This window comes from Megachile rotundata, chromosome 10 (genome assembly GCF_050947335.1).
Source record: "Megachile rotundata isolate GNS110a chromosome 10, iyMegRotu1, whole genome shotgun sequence".
Classification (NCBI taxonomy): Eukaryota; Metazoa; Arthropoda; class Insecta; order Hymenoptera; family Megachilidae; genus Megachile; species Megachile rotundata.
In genome coordinates this window covers 16777172-16795500 of record NC_134992.1, presented here as the reverse complement: position 1 = coordinate 16795500, position 18329 = coordinate 16777172, and the positions used below count along the sequence as shown (strand labels likewise).

Below are 18329 nucleotides of genomic sequence, written 5' to 3'. Positions count from 1 at the left end.
TTATATTCAGCGTAGGAGCGACTCGAAGAGACCAAAGGATCGAATAAAAATACAGATCGTGTCACTTAATTGTATCGATATTATTTTAGCGTACAAATAATTAACCAACCATTAAAATTAAGAAGACGCATTACATAAGAAAACGATCAGCTCGATATTACAAATAGTTTCGTTCATGTGCACGTCTGCTTCCGTATGACAAAACGTTCCACTGATCATTGTGAATAAACAGAAACAGTAAAATCCTAGAATTTTTATAAGCAAACGTTTATAATACCGGTATACTTTTATTTCGTACACGTATATTTTACAAGAAACAAAGATCGAATTGTATATTACGAATACATTAAATAAATGAAAATAACTTATGACTGAACACAATTACGGTGGTGGCTCGTTTTGTCATACTTTCGCAGAAACTACCTTTTCATACGAATCGAGATGTGTCAACACATTTGCGCTATCGAAACAATACTTACAGAAACCATACATTCGTACGCAAACACACTCATTCATTCAACGTGTGTACATAATAGTTACTCTGAATGTACAGAATGAATAAAATAATCAGATCGCATTCATACAAAGTTACATTGTAACAAACTCTTACTATTAAATCAATATAACTTAACATACTCGATCTTAATCATTATTTAGGATCTTTCTTCCCGCGTGTCAAGGTAATGTACATTTCACTGTACGACTTAAACAACCTATTTCCATTCTTCATTCTCTTTTGTTCCAAATATCAACGAAAACAAGCCAGCCTAAACTCAAATCGAGAAACTGATTTTTTACACGTTTGACTAAACGGAAAAATCACATTTTCCTAACTATGAGATAAAATTATTATTCGCTTCGCTTTTGACAAATATCTTTCACAGCTCTCTAACCACGCGTTATGTACTAGAACGTACACGAGTGTTTAGTCTCGTCAATTGGGACGATTAGAGGACTGTCGTTGTGATGACATTTATCCAGTTTTTTTCCATTTTTCAGTTCAATTTGGCAGAGTATCATATAGTATGTCCTTTGCACTTTGCGATAATGTTTCAGGAAATTTGATGTCGAACGAAACCAAAAGGTCACCTTTCCTTGATGGTTCTTTCGGGAATGGTAGGCCGTGACCTTGAATCCTCTTGACCGAATTAGGTTTAACGATTTCTCTCGTCAGATTTAGGTTAATTTTTTCACCGGTGAGCGTAGGAACTTCGATTATAGTACCACATAGGGCTTGCTTTAAGCTTATCTTGCAGATGTATCGTATATCACTTCCTTCCCTTCTAAACAGAGGATGTGGTTTGTCCCTAATAATGAAAACGATATCTGCCGGAACTTTTCCACGACCTTGATCACCCTCTTTCGGGAACGTGATTTTCGTACCAGCCTTCCATCCAGGTTTCACGTTGATCGTGAGAACTTTGTCCTCCTTTTTCGTAGTGCCGTCAGGTTGTACAACCCGCCTTGAGATCTTCATTTTTTTTGTACATCCGCGTAGAATCTCTTCCAACGAGATGTACAAGTCATGCTCTATAGCAGGATCTTGAGCACGATCTTTGCCACCTCCTCTGCCAGAGTTGGGGCCTACAAAGTTGAATGAATGTGATCTAAATGCACCCCCTTGACCGCCTGGACGATGAGGACCAACACCCAGACCAATATCATCTATGTCCATGTCATCATCGTGGAAACTAAATACTCGGTTCCCAATAGGACCACCAAATTCGAAGAAGGTTTGGAAGGGACTAGCAGAACCGAAAAATTGAGCAAACGTCGCTTTTGGATCTCCATGGAACGCATATGATGTGCCACCGCCACCACCTCCTGCTGTTCCAGCTCCTCCCTTCAGTCCTTCTTCACCAAACTTGTCATAAACTTCCCTCTTCTTGGCATCAGAAAGTACTTCGTAAGCCTCTGCTATCTCCTTGAATTTCTCTTCTGCACCGGCACTTCTGTTTTTATCAGGATGATACTTTAAGGCTAGCTTCCTGTAGGCTTTCTTGATTTCGTCATCGCTGGCATTTTGACTTATGCCTAATATCCTGTAGTAGTCCTTCCCCATTGATTACTGGTCTGTAACATTTTAAATAACAAGAACATTGATATACTACACTTTTATTAAATATATATACATATAAAGATCAGTATAAACAAAATACATAATTATATTATTTTTTTATTCTCTATTCTCTAACAAATTAATAACATTTTTTTCTATACATTTGTTTTCGATCGTAATTTCAACAAATCAATATTACATCATTACTGTTACATTTTTTGGGAATCGTATACATATCGACGATTTGGAAACTACGTTTAGCGCTACGTGACCATAAAAGTGTGGTTCTTTCTGAAGTTTCAAGTACGCCTCAACGTCACAAAACAAAGAATGGTTTTTGTCTGTCGAATGTTCTTGAAATTTTTTTTCGGAAAAATGGTCCAGACTTTCCGAATCTAAATTTCTACTCAAATCTTTTTTTGTTCGCTTCGAATTTCAAATAATTATACTTCAAACGCTATTTACGTTAAGTATATGTTTTATAATTAGAAGAATAATTAACAATATTCAAATTTTGAAAGATCAAAATCTTAGATCAGATAAAGATTTTTTAATGCACAGATTCATGGAGGCAAATACGCAATGTGCCGCATTCTTCCACGGATTAAGATGCAGGTTGGAGCAACGGTACCGAGATACTAAATATAATAATGCCAACGATCTGCCATTTTTTTCACGTATTCTCGTGAAAAGAAGTATGGATGTCTCTCTAACGCGCACCCACGTACGATCTCACCGATATCTATTTCTGGCAATGATGAGCGCGTACAAGCGACGAGCATGTCCGCTTCTGCAAATGTGCAACGACTTCGAGCAGCGTAAAAATAAATTCTGTCCTGCTCATAATGATTGTCCCAATCTTTTTACCTCAAATATTTGTAGATCATTAAAGTTAAGTGACGAACATACGCGAACAACTCCCCGTTTTGAGTCGCCCATCTTTCTCCCCGCGAACATCTGACAGAATTGTAATTCCTATGAAACCACAATCGTTGAAAATTTTCATTTTGACCACTTACCGTTATTATTCTTGTTACTCAATAAACAATACAATCCAATTGGCACTAAATTCACTGAGTTCTTTTGGATATTACGTAGATCGATGAAATGTTCGCTTCTGACAGATCAGACGAAACAACATTTAACACCTCTTCTTACGTACTAAAGTGTCGCGTAAGCTGCGCAGTCCATATATACAAACTTTCGTTCTAGTGGTTTCCGGAACTTTCGAGAATGGGTCGACGGCAGTTCCGTAGCTCTTATTCAATGACGTCAGTAACCCCTCCTCTCGGTTATAGATCGAAACGTGAACAGAAATAATGGGCGGGATATACGAAACACAATATCGATATAATTATATAGAAGTAATAAGTGTCAATTAATGAAACGAATTTATAAAATATTTGATATTTTCTTAAAAAGATACAATAATTTCTTAATATTTTACGTTGAAAGATGAAAATTAATGAAGAAAGTGTCGTTCTGGTACAACGTGAATTTAGCTATGTACTGTATTGATATATCGCATGCAAAGATGGCTTCTCGAGGTTAAGGAAAAAGTAGGGGATGGTAGGGGAAGAATTTACCTACTAATCGGCTGATTACTCGTGACATCGCTCTCGAGAGTTCGGCGCGTATAACAGAAGTCGCTTATATATGTGTACACTGAATTGAATGCATTACACTATTGCGTATTTCAAAATATATTCTAGTATATACATGCGAATAAATTTACTGATAAAAATTTGTGGCATATAAACATTTAGAAACATTTCTCTTTATTGTAAAAAAGATTAAAATTATTTTGCTACAAATAGCAATTAATTAAATTATTGATAGGCGTATATACATATATGTACCATTCAAAGTTGATTCATATTTATCTGCTTAATCGCAAGAAGAGCGCGTGCCTACATTCTCGTGAATTCGATGGCATATATTTATCATAGAAGTCTTGAACAAATTCCTCTACTTTGAAACCGAATTTTTGATACAAGATTAAGGCAGGATTGGTTGCCGACACATGTAGGGTGACATCCTTGCCCATACACGTTTGAATCAGATGATAAAGCATAAATGTTCCTATCCCAGATCTGCGCCATTCGGGGCGCGTTAAAAAAAATGAAATATAAGCTTCATTGTAACCAACATCGGGAACTAAAATTGCAAATCCTATGACTAATTTTTTGTACAAAACTACACAGCTGAAGTCAGGGTACTGCAAACATTCGGTCACTGAAACAATGATGTAATACAAAATCTTATTTAAACAGAGTATATTGATAAAAACATAAAAATAACAGTAAAAGATACTTACAATCAATACCAGGCCAAAAAAATTGACTGCATAAACTATTAATTGCGGGAATGTGTTGTGGTCTCACGTAAGAATAATCAATGGGTGCTAATGGCGGTGATTTCCACTTAGGATTAAATTTATTGACTTTAGCGCGCAATTCTTCCATTACTTTTAACCATAAAGGACGGCATAAAGTATCTCTTCTTATAAATGGCTTCAAAAGTCTGTTCGTATATGGACTATGTACAGATGTGGGCTCATTATATCCTTGCAGTCTCTGTTCAAACGAACCTAGATCATCGCCAAAGAATCGGTCCAAAACTCTACCGGTATCTTTCAAAGGCTTATCAAGAACTTCTGTTTTCTGCCCAAACTTATCAATATCCAAGATTGGCAAACCGTATTCTCGTTTAAGTTTTCGGATAGCTAATTTTCGATAAAATCGCCTAATTTCTGGAGGTGCTGAGACAAGAGCAGACTTATTAACTTGCTGTAATAAGTATGCTTCTTCTTGATGTGTCATACACGGTATCTTTTCATCTATAATATAAACATTAAAAAATGGTAAAAATATAAATAACAGAAAAGTATTTACAGAACAATAAATACATTTACCAATTATATGATTTCTTTGCCAGGGCCACGGTCGTCGTTTCGTTACTCGAAATAAAGAAACAGGTGGTTGTTCCTGAACAAAATTTAAACTGTCGTTACTGTCTTCTTCATACTGTTCTTCTTCTTCTTCCTTTGCTTGTTCCATTTTAATAGAGTTAATATTCTCAGAAACGTCGGTATTCGATGTCCATTCAGGTGCAAATTCGTCCAGTAGTTGCGAAAAATGAAAGTTGTTAGCTTGGTATTGGCAATCTCTTATTAAATCTGACAAAGATGGAGTATCACTTTGTTCATTAGAAATTATATCATCTTCTATTTCCATATCTAAAATTATAAGATATTGATGTTATTATATGTTAAATAATTTTTGTACATTTATTTGCCATATATGGTACACACTGGTTAGTTCATCTTCTTCAAGCAAAAAGTCAAAAAATGTTGTATCAGGTTGAATGTATGTTTGTGAATATGCAGAACACTCTTCAGTTTTTGTTGAACTATTACTGTAACAGTTGTCTTCCCCAACTGAAATACTTGATTCCGACAGAGTTGGACTACCATGCAGTTTACTTGTTGGTTTAATATGGTTACCAATTTGTTTTTTACGGTCCAGTATCATTTTCCCATCTATAATTATTGTATATGTAAAATAATTATTTTATAAAATAATTGTATAGTTATTACTTTTGGCAATAAGGACTTCCGGTGGATCATTATCTATTAGTCTCCACCAACCAGATTCTCCTAATTCTACTGTTCCTGATTTAAAGAAAATTCCACTGTAGTGAGAAAGGGTTCCAGATATTGTACCAATCCAATTTTTCTTTCTTTTACTAAAAATATAAACATTATTGATGTAACAACTAGATAAGTAATATAAGCTTTTGAACTAAATTACTTACACTGTCTTTTTAAATAAGTAATCCCAATTTCGATCAACAAAAGTACTGATATCAGATTTCCAATGAAAGTAGCCTCTTTTGCTAATACCACTTGATTTCTCCCGTAAATTATATAATGTCAATACAATTACATTAAGCCATGGCATTCTGTTTCGAGTCACTGTTTCTTCTCCAAATGGACTACAATGACCACAACTTAAATCAAAAAATACATCTCCTACAAAAGATACTGGTACACTTCCTCTTTTCAAGCAGTCTATATGGATCTTTTTTGAGCACACATTACAACGTAATGCTGGCTTTTTATACGGATCACACAAATATCCACAATTTTTGCAACATTCTGAACTAGAATCATCAGCAGATTGCATGTTGGATTTGCAATCGTCTTCGTCAATCATTTCAGACATTGTTTATTAATTATTTTACAATACTGAAATGAATTTGTTAAATTTAAGTTGAATGTTAAAATAAGAAATTGCCTAATTTGTTAAAATTCGCTTGTTAATTAAGTACTATCAGCTATTGTATAACCATATATGCACAAACATTTTATAAGTTATAATTTTTATCTCTATACTACTTGCTTGGAGGTTAGGTTTTTGTATATAAAATGTGTGTCCAAGATTTCATGATGTACTCCTAATAATATTATCTGAAGGTAGTTGGGAACAACATATGATGAGAAGTTATGAACAAGTATCGAAATAGGTATCGAAGATTGCAAATTTAAAATACAAATTTTAGTATTTACAGTTGTTGCTACGGAAATATAAACAGCGTATAGTAACTAAATATATACAATATATATGCGTTCCACTTCTATCAATTAAAAAACTTTATTTTTACGCTTTTAATTGAAGCGGTAAAAGAAGATCAAAATGACTACTTCTTTACAAACCAAAATATTTTATGGATTAAAAACTGATATAATTTCAAATGTACATTATATTACGGATGCAGAAATTTTGTATCCTGCTGGAAATGTAATAGCAGTACACAATATTCCACAATATCGGCAAAGATTGATATATTTGCCTGATAAGCAACAAATAAACATAATTTCAGTTGCACCTAATAAGTAAGTTTTAACATTACTAATGTATAATGCACAGTAGAATGAAGCAAAATATTTTTGTTTTTATAAAGGAGGTATGTAGCAATTTGTGAAACTGGGGAGAAACCTACAATAGCAATTTATGATCTTCAGACACTTAAGAGAAGAAAACTTCTTGGAATACCATTTGACACTCCTGGTGTCACAAAATTCACATGTGTGGAGTTTAGCTTTGATAGCAAATATTTAGCAGCAGTTACTGGAGAACCTGATCAAATGATGCTTTATTACAATTGGGAAAAAGGAAAAGTGGAATCCAGTATAGCAGTAGGGAATCCTCAAAATTTATTGGCTGTTGTAGACGTATTAGCTTGTAACCCAGCAGATAGTGGGGTGGTTGCACTTGGAGGACTATACAATTTCAAATTTCTGACACTTTCTGACTCTGTATGGCGTCCCTATGGATTTTCAAAGGCAGACAACATACTTATATGTTCAATGGCATGGTTGAATTCAGATAGATTATTTCTTGGAACAAGAGATGGTAGAATCTTTTACTTAGAACATGGTGACTTAAAAAATATGTATAAGATGTCAGATACAGTATCTATGAATCTTAAAATTCGAGAAGAATATGTAATACCAGCTAGTAGTTCACTACTGAATGTTAGCAAAGATATTTCATGGGAACACCATATTAGTTGTTTAATTGCCTTTCACAGAGGATTCGCATTTGCATTTGGCTTTAAGACAATTATATTATTTGAAAGAGATGGTCAGCATAAGTATGTGAAAAGAAATATTTATGTAGTTCCACCACAAATATCTAAAGACAACAGTCGAGACTTATATAAAATTAATGCTATGAATGTTAATCTAAGTTTTGATCGCCTGTTAGTAACAACTGGTTGGACTCAAATATTTTATGCAAGATTATGGGGACCAGATCTAAATGTAGATCCAGAGCCACAAGAATTAAATATTATGGGTCAACCATTGCACCAAGGACCCATAAGTAATCTGTCAGTATGTGCTTGGAAATCTATTTTTATGACCTGTGGAGAACTTGACAACAGTGTAAGATTATGGGATTTTGAATCAGGAAATTTGACTTTACTTAAACAATATGCAGAAGATATTTGTGGAATTGCATTACACCCTACAGGTCTTTTCTGCTTAATTGGTTTCAGTGACAAGTTACGCTTTATGAGCATACTGATAGATGATTTACTACTCATGGAGGAATTTCCTATTAGATGCTGTAAGACTGCATCATTTAGTTACGGGGGACATTTATTTGCTGCTGTTAACGGAAATATCGTACAAGTTTATTCGTCCATCGATTACGTTAATTGTTTTGTTTTAAAAGGACATATAAATAGAGTGAAGACTTTATTATGGTCAAGGTCGGATACAAAACTGCTGACATTAGGTGCAGAAGGTGTGATATATCAATGGGATATGAGCACTGGCCGACGTTCTGCAGAAATAATTTTAAGAGGCCTAAAATTACACGATATTGCTTTCTCTGTTGATGAATTAGTTTCTTACTGTATTACCGATGATAATTTAATACGTGAAATAAAGGATAGCGCGGTAATGTTCCGTTTAATTTATTTATGATATCTGTTAGCTTTATTATTAAGACATAAGATATTATTTTTATTAGGTAGTTAGGCAGTATAATCTCCCAGATGCAAACATGTATTCTATGGTATTAGGAAAAGAGGATCAAGTTCTATTTCTTGTTTGCCCTAATGGTATTATTTTATCAGTGAAATGTCCACTTCAAGAACCAATACATTATACTTCTTTTCATATTCATTCTGCTGATATTACAAAGGTAAAAAGTAAAGAGACATATAAAGTACTGCTATATGTTTTAAATATGTAGTTATTTTATTACTTCTTTTAATGTTTTGCAGATTGCTCTTTCTTACAATGAACAATATTTAATATCTACTGCTGCAGATGGTAGTTTATGTATTTGGAGGCTGTTTTATCCTGAAGGAAAAGGGACAATAGGTAAAGAGCTTCCATATACAAATGAAGTGCTAATTAGCAAAGGAGATTTAGAAGAAAAAATACAAATGATTGAAATCTTGAATGTTAGAATGAGAGAGCTGGAAACAGAGCACGCATATAAAATGCGTCAAATAGAAGTCCTGCATAACGATAAAGTGCGTGATATTCATCAAGGATATTGCGAAGCTATTGAAGAATTAAGAGATAACATAAGCAGACAACAAGAGAATCATAAGATTGAATTAAATGCGATAAATGTGGAAATAGTTAAAATGAAGGAAAAGCACGAAGAAACGATGAAACAAGTAGAAATGAATTACGACGCTAAGCTTATTACAGAATATGATAAGTATTTAGCGCTGGAAAATAGCATGAATGCAATGCGTAAAGATTATGAAAAACGTTTGGAAGAAGTAGAGAAACATGGAATCGACGAATTACAGGCAGCAACGGTTAAATATGAAGCTCTTCTTTATGAAAAGAAACTGCAGCTAGAGCAAATTCAAGATGAGATGACCCATCAGGAACAGGTACATGAACAGATGACGACACAAATAGAAGACGACGCAGATCAAGAAATACTGGAACTGAGAACAAATTATGAAAGCAAGTTACAGGAAGAAAAAGAGTTGAATATACGACTGAAAGGAGAAGCTGGGATGATACGTAATAAATTTGTTGCTAGTCAGAAAGAAATTGAAGAACTGAAAAGGCAAGTGCAACGAGTCCAAAGTCAATATAAATATTTCCAAACAACTATTCAAGAACTAGAGAAAGATAAAGAAGACCTAAGGAAAGAGATAATCGAGAGAGATATCACGGTTCAAGATAGAGAAAATCAGATATACGAGTTAAAACGCTCAAATCAGGAGTTGGAAAAATTCAAGTTTGTCTTAAATTATAAGATTACAGAATTAAAAAATCAGATAGAACCGCGGGAACAAGAAATCAAAGAACTTAAGGAAAAGATTCGAGATATGGAAACGGAACTTGTTAATTTACATAAGACTAATGTTAGTTTAGAATTACAACTACACGAGTTGAGAGAAAAATTGGGAGCCGCGAGACGTGAACTTCAATATGAAATGCACCGAAATAAAAGGTGCCAACAATTTGTAAAAAAGATACGAGTAGATTTACTTGACGTTTCGGGTCTCGTACAAGAACCACAAGCGTTGAAAGCTGCAGTTACCAAATTGTATCATAAATACAGTTCCAGCGATGAATTCTTACGTAGTCGTAAAGCAGATTTAGATGCACAGTGTGAATTTATAAAACAGAGAGACCATTTAGAAAGGACAATAGCTTCTCTTAAAAAACAAGTTTATCAGGATACGTCGGGTAGTAGTAAGGATGTAGATAGAACTATAGAGGAAAATATTACACTGATCGCAGAACTGAATGCTCTGAGGGAAGAACTGAAAGATTCAAGAAGACATATAATGCATATGGAAGGTCTTTTAGGCTTAACAGGAAAAGATATAAAACCATCTGAAGCAAGAAGAAAAATAGATGCTGCATGTTATGATCATGAAAAGTTACAAAATGAATACAAGTCCCAAATGCAAGAATGCCAAAGCATAATAATTGCACTAAAAGATGACATGCATAAACTGATTAGTAAACTACCTTGTGAAGAACAAGAAATTAAGGCAACTATTTAAATATGCTTTTCTGCTAATTCAACTAGTACTACAAAGATATTCAAAAAGGATACTATACATATATAATAATAAAGTATAAGTCTGTTATAAATTATTTATTTAAAGAATAATCAATAACAAAATAAAACAAATAGTATCTTAATAGCAATTACCAATATTGTATCCCTAAATTAAAATTAAAATTAACGCAATATTTAAAGAATAAATGGAATAATTGATGTTCGACTTTTTGGGTAATTAGAGAATTCTTTCTTATATGCTTTATGTTTTCCTAATGCCCAAATAGTCATTTGATATGCACCAGCAAAGGTAAAGAGACCAGCTGAAAATATAATGGTTATGTATATATTTATATATGAACATATATGCTACTAAGTTCTGTTTTTGATAAAGAAAGAAGTACAATTTTACCTGGAAGACATGAAGTCATGATAGTGAATCCAATCCAGCTACCAACTTCATAAGTATAATTTGGGCATGATACAAAATTGAAAAGCATAGTAAAAGGATTTGAAGTGGGTACAGGTATCTTCCTTACAGTAGTACCTGGTGGTCTCAAGTTCCTTAGAGCTAAATGAATACTCAAATTACCAGCCTCACAAAGAGCAAATGTTACTAGACCAGTAATAAATTGACATTGGCATGGAGCTGTATACAGAGGATGATTCACATGGTATGCTACATACATAGCAAATAACCAATAGTATGTACAATTTTTGAAAAGATTGCGCAGTGGCATAGTTGCATGACTAAATCGGTGTACAAATAATGTTTCCAGAAGTCGCTTTGCATAATGTATTGACCAACAGACAGCTGCCACACTGAAATTATGTTTTAATCATAGTTTTCTCATAAAAAAATATAAGTTTTCAATTTATAACATGAACTTACTGAACCGTGTTATCAATGGTGAATGTGCTAGCATCACCATAAAAAATCCATGGACGCTTATATATCCATAGATATAAAACTAATGGACCTGCATATTCCATTAAAAATACAGTCTTCCAACTAATTTGTGGTCCAAGATCTTTTAGATACAGTTTCCCACCATCAGAAATAGATAAATTTTTTAAAGTTTCAGAATCAGATAATGCTTTTCCTTTGGCATCTGCTCTTAAACTTTGTCTTTCAATTTGTGGTGCTTTCTTTAATTTATACAATTCTTCTTTAATTTCTCTTATTGTTGTAGTTGGTTTTACCTGAAATTATGACTTAATTGTATAAAAACAACTAATTAGAAATTCAAATGAGAATACATCTTTGTTATAAACCGTACAATGTGATTTAATTTATTAATGAATACACGTCAATTTAATAGCTGATTCTGTTTGTTACTTACGGATACATTGGTCACGAATTTTGATGACTTAGCGGTCAGTATTTGAATCTAAAAAATACAAAAAGTACATTGAACTCGTACTAGCTTGCTATATAAAATTGTTCAGTATTGATTTCTATATTCGTTTTACGTATAAATACCTCCATTGCCAGTAGTAAGTTGGCTTATATTTCGGATTTACGAACGTCGAACTTTCCTTAGTTAGAACGTATCAAGCATACTATCCACTGCGTTAGTGATCACGGATTACAGCAAATAGTATCGTACGGCGCTGTGATCGCGCTTTATCGCTCAAAGTTCAAGTTCATTCCAGCGACCAATGAATACACTTGTTCTTTGATATTTAAGACAACACGTAAAAAGAGAAATCATTAAATCAAAACTGAATATACAAAATCATATATATTTACATGATCTTTGATCGCATACTAAATTTTACAGATACAGGTATTAACATTTCTTTAGGTGCATAATTAAATACTATTAGATTTATGCAACCATAATTCTAAATTTACAAACTATATTTCATATTTCTTTTTTCTCTTGCGTAACAAACAAGATAATCGAATGCTAGGCAAAGAAATAAAAAAAAGTCTATTTATAAGTAATAGTGAAATATATTAGCATATATCCATTAATAAGTTTTATACATTTGTGTTTATAGCAAAGTACTGAACAGCGTATACATGTAGTACAGTTTAAAATACAATTTTAATTTCAGTGAGAAAGTATAATTTATATAATATTCGTCCGTTGTTAAACGGCTACGGACTTCATAAAGTACTAACTAAAGTAATGAGGAGAAGCAACATTTATGGTAGAAGCTGTACTGCTATGATAATCTTAGTGTAATTTAAAAACTGTCACCTCACTAGTTTATAAATATTTATGAATGTGACGCACATAAATTTGAAACTCATGATTCATCAAAATTTAAAGCAGGGCGCTAATCAAAATGAAAACTGAATTACGTTTCTATCGTATTTCGTATTTTGCAAATAAAAAAATTAAACGAATTGAATTATCCTAGCATTATTTTTTAAACATTTTTAAATACATCTTAAAAAATTCGAATTTGTGCGCGCATATTCTTAAAAAAAAAAAAGAGATTGGTGGCACCACCTAGCGGTTGTCGATGGTACTCAGGAAAGGAGAAATACCTTTTTTACGAAAATCGAGCAAGTAGCGCCATCTCTCCAGCGAACAGGGTGAACTACACACTTTTGAAACTGTACTTTAATTAGTTCCCACTTTCACCGCTAGATGGATGCCAATTTTTTAGTCCACGAAATGGGCTATTTTTCTATTTTCTTTAATAATGGTCCTAGAAGGCTATAATTAGATTCGTTCGATTCCTTAGGCCACAAGGAACAATTTGTATATCTCGGAATTTTGGAAAAGTCCCTAGGTTTCGAGAAAATCGGGATTTTCTATTTTTGTAGTTCCAACTTTCACCGCTAGATGGACGGCAATTTTTTAGTCCATGAAATGGGCTATTTTTCTATTTTCTTTAATAATGGTCCTAGCCAGCTATAATTAGATTCGTTCGATTCCGTAGGCGACAAGGAAGAATTTGTATATCTCAGAATTTCGGAAAAGTCCCTAGTTTTAGAGAAAATCGAAATTTTAGTTTTTCGTAGTTCCGCCGCTCGCCGCTAGATGGCGCCACCTGTACCGTTTTGGACCGAATCCGACAAAAATTGATTTCCTGGCTTTATTAGGCATCAAAACGCATCAAACCCTAATAGAAATTTGTTTCTAAATGCCTCAGGAACCATACTACGTCGACAAAGTGCCGAAATATTCATTTTTTTATTTTCCTTATATGCGTGTTCGGACCCTCACTTTTTAGGATCGCTCGCCTTCGGCTCGCTCGCTCAATTAGATCAGTACGATATGATTCTAATATTTCGATGCTATTTTAGAATTACAGTACTGTGGCTCTTTTCCATATAATTTTCAACTCTTATTAAATCTAGGGATGACATTAAGGATGTATAAATAAGAAATCAATAGTACTTCGTTATGTTTTATTTTATTTGAATTAAAGATAATTTTATAATGTGAAAATATGTATGCATGTATGTACTTACATACCGTCCACACCTTTTGATATCATTTAAACGTTTAAGGTCTAAGAAGGCTGTGCGCTACTCAGTCGTATAACAACTGAAACGAAGGATCTTTAACAGTGGTAAATGGTTACTTCTGTTTTTGCAATTGCTATATGTCAAAGTAACAATTGCAACTTTAATGTTCGATGATTATAATAAAATAGTTGTACGTAGCAGTTATTTCTTACAATATTTTATTTATAATAAATGCAGTAAGCTGACTAGTAAATATTACAAATCACAGGTAGGAGGGGGGTGTTGCGTATGCAACACAGAGGTATATATTAACAATTTTTTTTATGTACATTTGCTAGTTTCACGATCTTGTATAATTTTACTATTGCTTCCAATTCAGTGTTTTTCATAATTGAGAAACTTACTGCATAAAGATTAAAAATAAGTTTAACGTTCCCTACGCGAGGGAAAGAAAATATTAAATCGGATATATCTTAAGCGCAAATTAATATCTATATGTTGCCTGCACTTTCTTTATCGTGTAGCATGTCACAATGTACCGAATAGCTCACGTTACAAATTACACAAATACAGAAACTATTTTGTTTACAACATTATCAACATTGAAGTTTAATAACAACATCGTTAGTTTCATGTTTGCAATATATTAGAAAACCTAGCAAGATTTGATGCCTCTCTTGCATCCATATTAATTTAACAAAGAACTCGGAAATACAATATTTTTTAAATGTTTAAGAAATACTTGAACAACTGTGAACATTGAAGAATTATAATCTGGTATTCGTATCGTCAAAATAACGGTCGCTAATAATAATGTTAAGCAATATGGAAATTTTTGTGCAAATTTTTACATTGTCTACATTTTTGTATACACAACATTGAAATAAAAATTGCTCAGAATATAAATAATACATTACAGTAGTAAAAAAAGATATGTTTACAAAATAATGGCAGTATGTACCACTTTGTCTGTGATAATCTTAATTTAAGCGTCAAGCATCTTGTACATTTATACTGGATTCAACTAACGAACACAGAAACGGATTGGCTAATAACATCTTTACAAGAAACAAAATCTGTGTTTTACAATGTAAGGTACAGACATACAGTCGAGCAATGAAACGTAACATTGTGAAGTACATATAAAAATAATATTCTATGAATTAAAATAATATTTTCTATTCACATAAATATATTAACTTCTTGAATTATGGAAAATATTTACATGAAATAATACTTCACGAACAATTAAAAAACGAAGCATAAAAACATAAAATTGTGAAATAAAACAAAAAAAGAGTAACTACAGCAAATACATGGTAATTGTCAATATACAAAGTATAAATATAATCGTCGAAAAGAGAATTTATAAAATAGTGTGAACATGATCTATACATAATTAGTACCATATTTTTTAAGGCTACTTGTTTTACAACTGTCTATGCAAATACGTTTCATTCTGAAACAGAAATTGGCAATATTCGTTGAATGAATTAAAACGCTGCAAGTACAATCACATAAATAGTAATATCGAATGTACTAGGCTTCTGTTTGCGATACTCTTAACTCTAGAAAGATAGGGCGTTCTTTCAATAATATCTTTACCAAGCCAAAATTACTTTCTCGAGACTAAATTTGAACACATAAATTAGCATAAATATTTTTTTTATGTAGATGCAGAAATAACAAATTTTAAATATTTTCTAAGCGAAGGGTTCCGCGAGAGCTCCTCAGCCTTTCTAGTGTTAATAATGGTTAATAGAGTGACTGTTCACTAAATGAGCATTCGTTAAATCATCGCTCGCCAAGTTCATTAAGTCCCGGCTCGCTAATTGAACGCTAGCGCTGATGATGTTCGATAAACGAGCGTTTCAAAGAGAAATCTAGTTTAGCGTATGATTGCGCTCATTTCGTGAACGATTATTGTATTATGGTTGTCTTCGTTTCATGTGAGATCAACTCACTGCGATAATATATAATATACCGAATAATGACGGGTTAAAATGCTATACTGAACTTATGTCTGTGTCGGCATACGCGTTTATATCACAGCAAATGAGTTGAATTCATGTGTACTACTAATTCCAATTCTTTTAAACGACGCAAATGGAAAAATACAATATTTCTGTTCCATGGTGTGCAATTGGTAGAAAGCTTGTAAAATGCGAATGAATATACTCTTTGGAAGAATAAGCTGCAAAACCTTGTATTAAATACTGACGGCATTATATGGATGGATAAGATCTATACAAGTTTCATCTAATGGATTGGTACCTGCCAACCATTTCCCTTTTTTTTTCTATCAATAATCACGTCATGAAACCCGTGATGTATACTCTTAAACTCAACGTACTCAACTTAACGTTATTTACCAAGTCACAATTGAAATTATTGTGCGAGCAGGTGTGTCGTTATTGCTACTGCAAAGTACATGTTGCATCTTATAATGAATCTAGCTTGAATTCAGTAATCATTTCCATCTCTTATTGCACTTCGAAAAATCGTATTCGTAAAAGTTCCTAATCTGATTTTAATACTAATGTAATTCGCAAAAATTCAATTCGTTGCATCTGTGCAAATTTTTAACTCCTATATTTTAATTCTATCTACTATATTCTGCATGGACGAATTCAAACCCTCAGACGTAGCGTAGTCGAATAAAATTACGATGTATAACAGAACGACTGGTAAAAGAAAGTGCTAATCCTCTGCCCTTTAACTTGACTAGATGAAAAGGCATTCTGACGCAATTGGATTAACGATGTTTAAACAAGTGAAAATATAACTTAAGTAGGAACATCTTCAGTAAAATTGTAAAAAGAATGATAATTACATGCTAAAGTACTTCTTAAATTTATGGTAACAAAATTGCTCCTTTCGCTTAAGAAAAAAAAAATGAATCAGTTGTTTTATCTAAACGACAGATATGTAATGAAAAAATATGATAAATTGAGTTGTATTACTTGTTTAAAGTTGTAGAACATTCTTTTTAAAATCTGTAAACTCGACAAATTTTCATTTTAAGAAGTAAATATTAATCGCCTGTTACGTAGGCCGATAATGCATCTCTATTAAAATCTACTAATTGATTTATTTTATTGTTTAAGGTTTCTGATTTACTCTAAGACGATTCAATTTTAATTGGCCGCTTGTTTTACACGATAAAACTCGCGAAAAATTAAATCCACAAGTTACTTTTTATTTTCAATATTTTCTATCTAGCTTCGATGGATCTTTGATACTGAAGACTAGTTTTAAAGATAAAATTGTAATGTAAGAATATGGACTTGATTGTATAGACCAGTGGTGGGCAGATCAACATCCCACTGGAAAGCTTATGGCCACCGACGATGTGTGCGAAGAAACCGATACCGAATCCATCTCTCGTTATACCGTCAAAATTTATATTGCTAGTTGAACGAGTTTCGCAGAGATCCATGGAGATTTCACATTTTCAAATGACCAAATTCACAAACTTAGAAGTTTGGTAATTTGAGAATCTGAAAATTTGCAAGTTTTGAAATTTGGAACTATAAAAATTTAGAAATTTCAACTTCTGAGAGTTTGGAAGTTCAGAAATTTTGAAATGGACCTCTTAGCAATATAACGAGTCTATTGCACTGTTCGGTACCGACGAGTGCGTACCATTCACATGCTCGTGCAGCTCGTCTTCGCTGTCCTTGCCCACCATCACTGGTACAGACTAATAAAACTTCTTTAAGAAGATTCAAAATATTATTCGTCAGAAGTTTCGTACAACGAATTTTCTTTCTTTCTTTCTTTCTTTCTACCGTCATAAATAAGCGAATAGTAAAGCGCTTTTAAAGCGTACCCAAAATATTAATTTTGTGATCGTTTTCCGTGCTAGTGTTTACGTGGGAAACGTTAAGATTATATATATATGTGTGTGGATGATTGTCCACTTGTACTTGGGAAGTCCTAGAGCAGGCCGTACTTAGTGCTTTAACGAACAAATGTGGCTATAACAAATATTCACATCATTAGATGCACGGAGCTTTTGTAGGCCTGGTAATAGATTGATTACATTTGCATTGTTCGCTTGTGGCGGCATTCGTGTATACGCGTGATGTAATGTGTGGTAAAGAACCCAATAAATTAGAACCAGGTAGGCTACCTGCAAAACCGCTTCTTCCCAGAAAACTATGAGCACACTTGTATAGTCTTGTTTGTAGAATTAGTATGTCGTCAAGATCTTCTTCACTGTTTGGTAATTAGATTGTACATTAAAAAATGATTTATGCAGGAAAGATCGAAT

At 33.1% G+C, this 18329-nt stretch overlaps 5 protein-coding genes across 8 annotated transcripts in view; 1 reads left to right on the top strand and 4 right to left on the bottom strand.

Moving 5' to 3' along the window:
• Nucleotides 1-61: 61 nt before the first annotated feature.
• Nucleotides 62-3236, bottom strand: LOC100883045 (dnaJ protein homolog 1). 2 transcript variants are annotated; one of them, XM_003707250.3, is made up of 2 exons: nt 3079-3236; nt 62-2073 (listed from the first exon to the last, which is right to left on the bottom strand). In XM_003707250.3, exon 2 carries the CDS (start codon nt 2060-2062, stop codon nt 1001-1003), a length of 1062 nt encoding a protein of 353 aa, XP_003707298.1. In that variant the 5' UTR covers nt 2063-2073; nt 3079-3236; the 3' UTR covers nt 62-1000. The 2 variants fall into 2 exon arrangements, with proteins under 2 accessions (XP_003707298.1, XP_012150132.1); XM_012294742.2 differs by lacking the exon at nt 3079-3236 and adding an exon at nt 2796-2899.
• A 580-nt stretch (nt 3237-3816) lies between these two features.
• Nucleotides 3817-6285, bottom strand: Atac2 (Ada2a-containing complex component 2). Its single transcript, XM_003707249.3, has 6 exons — nt 5876-6285; nt 5658-5806; nt 5373-5600; nt 4974-5297; nt 4377-4898; nt 3817-4294 (listed from the first exon to the last, which is right to left on the bottom strand). Exons 1-6 carry the CDS (start codon nt 6283-6285, stop codon nt 3939-3941), a joined length of 1989 nt encoding a protein of 662 aa, XP_003707297.1. The 3' UTR covers nt 3817-3938.
• Nucleotides 6286-6756: 471 nt separating this feature from the next.
• Nucleotides 6757-12984, top strand: tous (testes of unusual size). Its single transcript, XM_012294739.2, has 4 exons — nt 6757-6956; nt 7025-8528; nt 8602-8775; nt 8858-12984. The coding sequence occupies exons 1-4, from the start codon at nt 6757-6759 to the stop codon at nt 10619-10621; spliced, it is 3642 nt and encodes a 1213-aa protein (XP_012150129.2). The 3' UTR covers nt 10622-12984.
• Nucleotides 10702-12243, bottom strand: LOC100882824 (trans-2,3-enoyl-CoA reductase Sc2). Its single transcript, XM_003707248.3, has 5 exons — nt 12104-12243; nt 11964-12011; nt 11513-11823; nt 11033-11442; nt 10702-10943 (listed from the first exon to the last, which is right to left on the bottom strand). The coding sequence occupies exons 1-5, from the start codon at nt 12107-12109 to the stop codon at nt 10816-10818; spliced, it is 903 nt and encodes a 300-aa protein (XP_003707296.1). The 5' UTR covers nt 12110-12243; the 3' UTR covers nt 10702-10815.
• Nucleotides 12985-14254: 1270 nt separating the features above from the next.
• Nucleotides 14255-18329, bottom strand: part of TTLL5 (Tubulin tyrosine ligase-like 5) — a 30287-nt gene continuing 26212 nt past the window's right edge. For all 3 annotated transcript variants that reach the window (XM_012294731.2, XM_076536738.1, XM_012294730.2), the window contains one exon: nt 14255-18274. In XM_012294731.2, coding sequence (XP_012150121.1) covers nt 18055-18274 — 220 coding nt within the window. In that variant the 3' untranslated portion in view covers nt 14255-18054. The remainder of the gene's footprint in view (nt 18275-18329) is intronic.

What these genes read in the sequence shown, in the direction of transcription:
- LOC100883045 (XM_003707250.3), bottom strand. Translation starts at nt 2,062, where the DNA reads ATGGGGAAGGACTACTACAGGATATTAGGCATAAGTCAAAATGCCAGC.
- LOC100882824 (XM_003707248.3), bottom strand. An exon ending in AATTCGTGACCAATGTATCC is followed by an intron (nt 11,824 to 11,963) that starts GTAAGTAACAAA and finishes TCATAATTTCAG; the next exon opens with GTAAAACCAACTACAACAAT. An exon ending in ACCATTGATAACACGGTTCA is followed by an intron (nt 11,443 to 11,512) that starts GTAAGTTCATGT and finishes ACATAATTTCAG; the next exon opens with TGTGGCAGCTGTCTGTTGGT.
- Atac2 (XM_003707249.3), bottom strand. Translation starts at nt 6,285, where the DNA reads ATGTCTGAAATGATTGACGAAGACGATTGCAAATCCAACATGCAATCT. An exon ending in TACTTATTTAAAAAGACAGT is followed by an intron (nt 5,807 to 5,875) that starts GTAAGTAATTTA and finishes TTATATTTTTAG; the next exon opens with TAAAAGAAAGAAAAATTGGA. An exon ending in GCAAAGAAATCATATAATTG is followed by an intron (nt 4,899 to 4,973) that starts GTAAATGTATTT and finishes TTTATATTATAG; the next exon opens with ATGAAAAGATACCGTGTATG.
- tous (XM_012294739.2), top strand. Translation starts at nt 6,757, where the DNA reads ATGACTACTTCTTTACAAACCAAAATATTTTATGGATTAAAAACTGAT. An exon ending in GTGAAATAAAGGATAGCGCG is followed by an intron (nt 8,529 to 8,601) that starts GTAATGTTCCGT and finishes TATTTTTATTAG; the next exon opens with GTAGTTAGGCAGTATAATCT. An exon ending in ATTCTGCTGATATTACAAAG is followed by an intron (nt 8,776 to 8,857) that starts GTAAAAAGTAAA and finishes AATGTTTTGCAG; the next exon opens with ATTGCTCTTTCTTACAATGA.